This window comes from Hyperolius riggenbachi, chromosome 5 (genome assembly GCF_040937935.1).
Source record: "Hyperolius riggenbachi isolate aHypRig1 chromosome 5, aHypRig1.pri, whole genome shotgun sequence".
Classification (NCBI taxonomy): Eukaryota; Metazoa; Chordata; class Amphibia; order Anura; family Hyperoliidae; genus Hyperolius; species Hyperolius riggenbachi.
Window position 1 is genome coordinate 362,919,996 of NC_090650.1, and position 9,509 is coordinate 362,929,504.

At 45.3% G+C, this 9,509-nt stretch overlaps 1 protein-coding gene across 1 annotated transcript; it reads left to right on the plus strand.

Annotated features, from left to right (window-relative positions):
- Window positions 1-2,489: 2,489 nt before the first annotated feature.
- TMEM70 (transmembrane protein 70) lies at window positions 2,490-7,283 on the plus strand. Its single transcript, XM_068238382.1, has 4 exons — window positions 2,490-2,581; window positions 3,069-3,264; window positions 3,905-4,016; window positions 6,819-7,283. The coding sequence occupies exons 1-4, from the start codon at window positions 2,490-2,492 to the stop codon at window positions 7,259-7,261; spliced, it is 843 nt and encodes a 280-aa protein (XP_068094483.1). The 3' UTR covers window positions 7,262-7,283.
- Window positions 7,284-9,509: the final 2,226 nt, after the last annotated feature.

The window sequence follows — 9,509 nt, forward strand, 5'->3', positions numbered from 1 at the left end:
TAAACGCAATAGGCAACATGTCAGTATAAAATAAATGCAATGCGGGCAAACATGTCAGTACAAAATAAACGCAATGCGGGCAACATGTCAGTACAAAATAAACGCACTGCGGGCAAACATTTCACCAGAAAAGAAACGCACTGCGGCCAAACATTTCACCAGAAAAGAAACGCACTGCGGGCAAACATTTCACCAGAAAAGAAACGCACTGCGGCCAAACATTTCACCAGAAAAGAAACGCAATGCGGGCAAACATTTCGCCAGAAAAGAAACGCACTGCGGGCAAACATTTCGCCAGAAAAGAAACGCAATGCGGGCAAACATTTCGCCAGAAAAGAAACGCACTGCGGGCAAACATTTCACCAGAAAAGAAACGCACTGCGGCCAAACATTTCACCAGAAAAGAAACGCAATGCGGCAAACATTTCGCCAGAAAAGAAACGCACTGCGGGCAAACATTTCGCCAGAAAAGAAACAATGCGGGCAAACATTTCACCTGGAAAAGAAACAATGCGGGCAAACATTTCACCTGGAAAAGAAACAATGCGGGCAAACATTTCACCTGGAAAAGAAACAATGCGGGCAAACATTTCACCTGGAAAAGAAACAATGCGGGCAAACATTTCACCTGGAAAAGAAACAATGCGGGCAAACATTTCACCTGGAAAAGAAAGCATTTACTCACCTGGCAGAAGTGTCCGGCCTCTGGCGCGCTGCTCCGTCCCGGGACCGTCTTCCTCCTCCTGCTCTTCTCTCCCGCGCTGACAGGGCTACGGCAAGATGGCGCCCGAAGCCCTGTACTAGTGACACAAATAGGTCTCCAGTACAGGGCTTCGGCAGCCATCTTGCCGTAGCCCTGCTCGCCTGCCGGTGTCGGAAACAGACACCGGAAGAGGAGGCTGGAGCGGGGCTGCGGGCAATGAACTGGCACGGCGTCTATAGACGACGCTGCCAGTTCATTGAGGAGAGAGTGGCCAGAGTCCCGAGGCCGGGACGTCCCGCTGCTGAAAGCGGGACGTTTCCCGGGACCTCATTAAGCCTGGGACAGCGGACCCCGAATCCGGGACGTGTCCCGGGCAATCCGGGACGTCTGGTCACTCTAGTAAAGCATATGATTGCAGCATGTGGGTATTGTGTGCAAACAGACATTTCTGCTCTCTGCTCGTCCCTCCTCCCTTCTCTGACCACTCCCTGTCCTCTGTCCATCTTCTCCCCTTCTCTGTGTGTTCACCCCCCTCCCCTTCTCCTGTCCTGCTAGTCATTTCAACCCCCGAATGCTTCCCTTGTAAAATGATCCGAGATTCGGATCAAAGATCCGGATCTTTTCAATGATCCGATTCGAATCATCCGGATCATTGAAAAGATCCGAACTTCCCATCTCTAGAGCACAGCGTTCTGCCCTCCTCAGCGACGTACGGGCAGCACAACCTGTTATTGCACCAGCAGAGGGCGCGCTGGCGGCGGCTGGGCGCTCTACACGCTGGAATGGCTTGAAGGGGTGACACTTCCGGGTCACGGTGCTCAGTGTGTCCTCAATGATCCGCTTAGCAGCGTGCGGCTGGCGGGGGTCGGGGCTCTTGCTCTCATGCAGGAGCATAGAAGGGGGACGTCCTTGTCTCCGGCTCCTGGGAAGATGCGCGCGGAGGGCGGGCCCTGTGGCCTCCAATCAGGTGCGGTTATTAGCGTGTTCACCTGTGCATGTTGGACTGCAGTGAGGCTCTGTATACTGTCTGTAGTGCAAGTGGCCCTGAAATGGAAAACCGATACTTATCTCAGGAAGTGGAAGCCTCTGGATCCTAAAGATGCTTTCCTTGTCCTCCCCTGCAGCCCAGTTCCAGTGGTGGGACTCCAGAAGCTTTGGTGACAAGGGCTTGTTGGCGCTGTGTGCATGCGCATTAGCATGTTTCCACTATGAAAGTCCTAACAGTGGCTGTGTAGGGTGATAGTGTATGCGGCGTACGCAGTGTCCACCAGTTTGCTTTTACACACTAAGGGCAAGTTCACACGGGCTTGTGCCCAGCCTCCAGCGGGGGCTTTTGGCGGCTTCCCATTGCGATCGCAGAGGGGCATGAAGACGTGGTGGTAATTGACCCTGGATGCCACATGGAGTGTCCAGGGTCATTTGTGTAAAAGCCAGCTACAAATGCTTCCATTCACTTGATGAGTCCTGGACGCTGGTGGTAAACTCCTGCCAATTGTCCGTGTGAACCAGCCCTTAGGGGTTATCTTGAAAGTTACCTAAAATCATTTTATACAGCACTAAAGGGAACCTGAGACGAAAGAATCCTCAGGTTCCATACTTACCTGGGGCTTGTTTAAGCCTCCTTATGGTGACTTGGTGCTCAGCATCTCCCTGGGTGGCTCCTGTCCCCCACTGAACAGCCCATAGCCTGGCCGAGTCACACTTCGTTGCACACGTGCCCCTGTTGCACACCTGTGTCTGGAAACATTCTGCGCCTGTGCAGTACGCTTCCAGAAACTGGAGCATGATGGGGCCAAGCACGACTCAGCCAGGCTATGGGGCTGTCCAGTGGGGGACAGGAGCCACCCCGGGAAACTGCAAGGGACCGAGCAGCCCAGGGTAAGCATGGTACCTGAAACAGTCTTAGGGCAGGTACAGTTTAAGTGGCCATAGAGGTATGTTTCCCTGATTAAAGGCTGACAAACCTTTCTGTCCGTTCCTTTTCATTGTGCAGCTGCTGCTGGCCCCTGAATCTGCTCTGCAAAATAATCGTCATTAATGTCAAAGACTAATAGTCAGGAAGAGGCTATTGTACTTTGTCTGTTCCTCCCCTTTGCAGCTCATTCCCGCCCTCTGTCCTTCCTTTGCCGGCCTGTCTGTGCGCTCTGTGGTTTATGTTAGGCATGTGCAGTGTATTCAAACCCTCAGGATAAGCTCAGCGATGACCTTGCATATTCACGTTACAGTGCGCCACCCCAGAAATGCAGGTTGAGACCCTCTGATACGAATGGGCTGAAAATTTGAAATTTGACTCTTTGGAATTAAATCAACATTTAAACCAAAAATTACTTGTTGTTTTAGGGGGAATTAAAAGGAGGTAACACAGAGGGGAATGCTGGAGGGGGGGAGGGTGGCAAAGGGGACAGAGATGGCACTGTGTTTCGACTTATGGACAGATTCAGGTTAAGAACAAACCTATAGTCCCTATTTCGTTCATTTTCTGGGGACTCCCTGTAGTGCAGAGGTCACACCACTTTCAAGATAGAGGATCTGTGAACTTTGCAGCTTGGAATCTGCAGGAGGTAAGTATTAAAATGATGTCCGTGTCTTGTATGGAGACATATATATTAATTTCAGATTTGCTTTAATTTTGACTTGGTAGTGTATCTTGCTTTCCAATTTCTCTGGGCTGTACCTTACATGAGGAAACTCCTAATCAGGAGACTAATAACTCATTTGAAAATATCTTATTGTAGAAGGCTCAGTAGAAAAGTTAATAGAATATGGGCCATAGGGCCTGATACACAAAAACCTGGTAAATTTACCTTGTGCTGCCAAGCAATTTTTACTGCTCCTAAAGCCGGGGGAGCACCGCCTGTCACTATTAGCACTGCATGTTTGGATGATATTGCGTGGTGCCAATAGAGTTAAGCCTGGTACACGCTTTATGATTGGCCAATCACTGACCAATTTTACCACTCACACCTAGTATGAGAGCTTACCTACACAATCTGTTTATAGTATTACAAATTTGTTGGTGCTCAGAATACATGGAGGTGGTAAAATTGGTCCGTGATTGGTCAATCAAAATTGCATGTGTGTACATACCCTAACCGTTAGTTTTTGTGTGAATAGAAGGGCTTTACTCTGTACAAGTACGGTAGGAATATATTTATCTTATTAAAATCAAGTTGTAACGTTTCCTCTGTTTACGGTTTAAAGGTTCTTGTACCTGACTTGAGATCTGTTCGTTTCTTGAGCACTTCATCCTCCTTTCCAACCCCTGAAGAAGGAAAACTAGTCTATACTGGTAATATGACCAGGGCAGTACTTGGTAAGTTCTTCCTTTTTAGCAGCAGGTAGACAGAAGCTTACTTACATCTGAGCCCATTTGTTCCTGCTGGAGTCAGCACAGCTTGATGGGCAACAGGAAGGACCATCCGCATACTGTTTGTAGGGTTCAGCTTGCTGCTTTTAGGAGCATTATTTTACAGCTTTCTCCTGTTGGGAATGGCCACCTTTATTCTAATTCCTCACACCTGCTTTCTTTTACAGTTTACACATTTACGGTGGCAGTGAAGCATTCTTTCCATGTACTGTATGCTTCACCAGGGCTGTGGGGTTGGTACAAAAATCATCTTACTCCTCAGTTTATGAAACCACTGACCTCAGGTACCCAAAATTGCTCTGATTTCACAGCCCTGTGCTTCAATATATGTGATGCATTGCAGTCCTAAAGCGCGTTGCGACTTTTCGTCCCAGTCGTATTGCGATCCAATTGCTACATGTATAGTTTGAAAGTGACTACCACTAGATCACTCCTCACACTCCCTTCTGATGACTCATACTGTCTTCTCTCCACCTAGACAGCATGAGCCATCAGAAGGGAAGGGTGTGGACCAATCATGTGGTAGTCAGGAGATCAGCTGTGTCTTTTAATTATTTGTTAGTTTGGACTGCAGAAAATTCATATGATAGAAGGAAAGCTGTTCAGGGTAAGAAACCATATTGATGATATCCTGACTCGGAATACAGCAGTGGATGTATATCAATGGATCCACCACAGGGTCACTTTTAAAGTACCCCTGAATCAGGGGGAAAAAGTGAATGAAGCCCATGGTAGGCTAGGCTACCCCTCAACCTTCGCCACCTGATGCAGCTTATTGACTTCAGGGGCTCTCCTGGTCATCATCCCTATTCAAATCTGCCTGGGTTCCTCCATGAATATCTTACCAAAAGTCCCAAAGAACTTCATCACTGTGCACTCACGCATGATGGTTAGATAATGGGAACAGTTTTGTGAATAACAAAAGGATGGATGCAATTTATGATTTGGGTCTGTATCTCACTCCATAGACTGATACAGGTTTTTGAATTAAAATAATAAAAATAAAATATATTCATACCGGGGTTGCCTCCTCAGTATTTGCAAGCTTTTGGATACTCCAAAGGCTTCCAGGATCCTCATAGTGCCCACTGTTTTTGCACAGGTGGACAAGCGCACTCAGACTGGCCATGCATGAGTAAGGTCTGTGCATATCCAATAGAACGAAGCTGCATGTGCACTTTTGCACAAGCTCCTTGTTCTGAGCATGCGCAAACCTTACTCCTGTATGCCCAGTCTGTGTTCGCTCGTCCACGGCTGCACTCATGGTCAGAAGAAGCCTGTTGGACTGGCATGGGTTGAATATGCATAAAGGGACCCTGTGCTGGCAGGGTGGGCCTCAGGATTCAGGGAAGCTTGTGGACCATCTGCAGGGATGTTGAACTCCAGCCCTCAAGGGCTACATATCCATACCAGTGTTTAGGATGTACTGAAAATTGGAGAAATGTTTTCTTAATGAACCACACCTTTCGTGATTCAGTCGCATCAGTTAATTTGATCCGTGTCAAAAAAGGACCTCGTCCCTTGTGAACTGGAGTCCGTCATCCCTGATCTTGAGGCTTCCTGTTACTGAGTTAAAGGGTTTCTATAATGCATTATAAAAGCAAAAACTGGCACTTACCTGGGGCTTCTACAGGCCCCCTGCAGATATCTTGTCCCCTACAGGTCCTCGAGAAATCCTCCGTTCCTTGCCGCGGGTCACATCCAATTATTCGTATAACTAGATATGTCGCTGTGGCCGCGCGTGTTCTCAAGCCCCCCCCCCCCCCCCCGCTCGCCTCTCTGGGAGCTTACGGCGCAGTATGAGAAAACTTCGTACTGCGTCTGTGCAGTGAGCTCCACGAGACACAAACGGGAGTGAGGACGCTCATGGAGGCGTAGCCACAGTGACATATCTAGTTAGACGAATAATTGGACATGACCCACGGCACGGGGACCGGAGGATCCTTGGGGATCGGCAGGGGGCCGGTAGAAGCCCCAGGTAAGTGACAGTTTATATTTTTATAATACGCTACAGAACACCTTTAAGTATGTAACTTTTTTTTTTTTTCTCCTCATTTCAGGCATACTTTAAAGGCATTGGGCATGGGGCATTTTTCAAGAAAGGCCATATTGATATTCACCAAATATCTGTGAAATTGGGTTTCTTTAAGACTACATTTCCACTGTAGAATCCTCCGTTCTCTGCCGTGGGAAAATGAAAATTTGTAAATTAAAATTTACAGTTTTTAATACAATTTTTTTTCTATTCTATACAAAAAAATAGCATACCAAGTGCAAAAATATGGAACAATTTGCATGAAATAGAAACTAGCCCATTTAGAATCATTGAATGGGCTACCTAGTGGAAACCTAACCTTATGCTGGGCATACACTGCATACTATCGGGCAGATAGTGCGCGGTATCAAGCCAGCGGCTCGATACCGGCGCGTCACCGCTCTTGCTCTTGGATCGATTCCCACTCGTCCCCGTGGGCGCTGCTAATTAGCCTCTTGTTTCTTCCTATTGTTCTCCCCGCCGGTATCGAGCGCAGTATCGATCCGGCGGGGTATCGGACAGGTTGAATATTATCAATCGAGCCATCAGCGGCTCGATTGATAATATAAAACGTGCCGTGTATGCCCAGCATTACAGTGAAAACCTTTTTAGCCAGAGTAGCCAGCTCTTACAATCTTGATAAAAATACAAGAACATGAAATACAGCAACAACTGTAAACTATATAATGTGCTCTACAATTTTGTCTACACAGGAGTGAAGTTTTTCTCGTATTCCACCAGCATGGTCAGCTTGGTTCTGCTTCCGGTTCTCTTTATGAAGACTGGCATTGGCGTGGACAGCTTTGTTTTAAAAGTAGCTTTCTTTGGGGTAGTTGGATTCTTCACTTTCATCACTCCCGTTGCTCTGCACATTTTAACAAAGGGATACGTGGCGAGCTTGTATCACAACAGCGCCAAAGACTTGTACACCGCAGTGACCTATAATGTCTTTCTCGCACAAAAGAAGACTGTGTTTTCTCCCGCTGATGTAGAGGTCCCGGGTGTTGCGAGGATGTTCACAACCTTCTATGCCAAGAAGAAGCCAATGCTGGTCAACCCAGACCTCTTCGCCAATCCCTGGGACTACCATCATCTTATGGGCTATGACAAGCCTTTCACATTTACCCCTGAAGATCACAATAAGACCTCCAAATAGAAATAAAACATTTACTATCAAATTTGTGGCCTTTAACGTGTATTAGCCGTTTCTGAGATCTTTTTCTTTTCTCTTCTATTTTCACTCTCCGTTTCTAGCTGCCATTTTTCTGGTCTCTATAAAGCCTGGTACACATATCCAATTTGTATTGACCAATCATTGGCCAATTTTGCCACTTCCATTTAGTATGAGAGCTTACCTGCAGAATTGTTTTATAGGGTTCAAAATCTGTTGGCAGTCATACTACATGGAAGGGGTAAAATTGGCCGGTAAAAATTGAATGTGTGTACCAGGCTAATAGTATGAAGAGATGTAGGTAAACCTCATACTACATGGAGGTGGTAAAATTGATCAGTGATTGGCCAATCATAATTTAAAGTGTTAAAAGCAAGGAACACCAAGAGCCCCAATAGTGTAATATGTACTGGTAAATGGTTACTAGATAGAGTAAATATTAATACTCACAAACCAGGGTTACCATTAGGCAACCACTGTAAAGGCAGGTGGGGTGATTTTCCTGACCCCACTCAGGAATAAGAAGTCGCTCTCTGTAGATGAGAAAAAAGGGGGTTCAACCCTCCACCCAGGGTGGACTCAATATTATGCAGGAGAACAGAGGCGCCAAAAGGATAAAAGGAAGCTAAATGAGCTTGAAAACCAAATTCTTGGTAAATAGAGGAGGTAGTGGTGGACTTACCTCCTCCAAGTAGACACACAACGACTGTAGTAAAGACAGTCAATATATTTTATTTATGAACTCCAAATATGCAACACATTTCGCAGGTTTGATCCCGCTTCATCAGGCAATAACAACGGAGCAATAGCATATGTAGTCAGTAGAAGAGCGCTCATTTAGCTTCCTTTTATCCTTTTGGCACCTCTGTTCTCCTGCATAATAATTTAAAGTGTGTACCAGGCATCAAAGGACAACTGAAGGGAGAGAGATATGGAAGTTGCCATATTTATTTCCTAATAAACAATACCAGTTACCTGGCAGTCCTGCTGGTCTATGTAGCTGCAGTCGTGTCTGAATCGCACCAGAAACAAGCATGCCGCTAAGCTCGTCATCTCTGACATTAATGTCAGAAACACCTGATCTGCTGCATGCTTGTTCAGGGTCCATGGCTGAAAGTATTAGGGGCAGAGAATCAACAGGATAGCCAGGCAACTGGTATGGCTTTAAAAAAATACATATGGCAGCCTCCATATACTTTTCACTACAGTTGTCCTTTAAGCTCAGCTGACTTCTTACTGACATAGCAGTAAATGTGCCCCCATACATGGTACAATTTTTCATTTTTTTTTCCCGATTAGATAATTTAGTTCGATTTTTTTCCGTTAGATCGAATATAAAGATTTTTCTAGCTTGTCGATCAGATTTTTCTCAAAAAAATCGGGATAATTGTTTGAATTTCTTGATCGAAAAAAAAAAATATTTTCAACTTTCATTCGATTTGATCATTTAGATTGAATAAATGGGAAAATCGAACGTTTTTATTGTACCGTGTATGGCCACCATAAAGCTGAAAAAGATGTTTACACAAGAGGTTGGGCACTGAATGTGACCCTATATTATAAACTGTTAGGAGTCACTTCTTTTGTCAGATCTGAATCAGCACTAATTAGTAAAAGGTGAAGAAATGTACAGATATAACAAAGCTAAACTAAACGCACAAATGTAGAAATGGACATAAAGCAACATAATAGAAAACACTCATTCAGGAATCTCATGATCAAAGTTTTAGATTATAATAAAAACCATTTCAAAGAATAATATAATTCATCCTGGCCACACAAAAAACAATTCTGTCCTTCGTCTATTACCAAAGAAGGACTTTGATCATGTTATTTAAGAGCACAAATGTTTAAAAAAAAAAAAAAGCGGCGGTGGCCCAGGTTATAGTAAAGTCATAGGACTAAAATTGTTCCTACCTTTTAAATCACTTAGTTCATTAGATATTGTTTAGGGCTCTTTTCCACTATGAAATGCGATCGCGATCCCAATCGCGTTTCAATTTCCACATTGCGATTGAGCTACTATACTCATTATAGTCCAGCTCAATCGCATACAAAACGCGGCAGGACGACGATTGCGCTTTGACCAAAATTGCATCGCAATCGGATCACACTAATGGAAATTGCTGCTGCAGTTTCCATTAGTTTAATGTACCTTGCGATTTGCGATCAGAAGCAAATCGCAGGCTAGTGGAAAAAGGCCCTTAAGGTTTATTTGTGAGCATGTCTTCTG

What these genes read in the sequence shown, in the direction of transcription:
- TMEM70 (XM_068238382.1), top strand. Translation starts at nt 2,490, where the DNA reads ATGGGGCCAAGCACGACTCAGCCAGGCTATGGGGCTGTCCAGTGGGGG. An exon ending in CAGCTTGGAATCTGCAGGAG is followed by an intron (nt 3,265 to 3,904) that starts GTAAGTATTAAA and finishes TACGGTTTAAAG; the next exon opens with GTTCTTGTACCTGACTTGAG. An exon ending in TATGACCAGGGCAGTACTTG is followed by an intron (nt 4,017 to 6,818) that starts GTAAGTTCTTCC and finishes TTGTCTACACAG; the next exon opens with GAGTGAAGTTTTTCTCGTAT.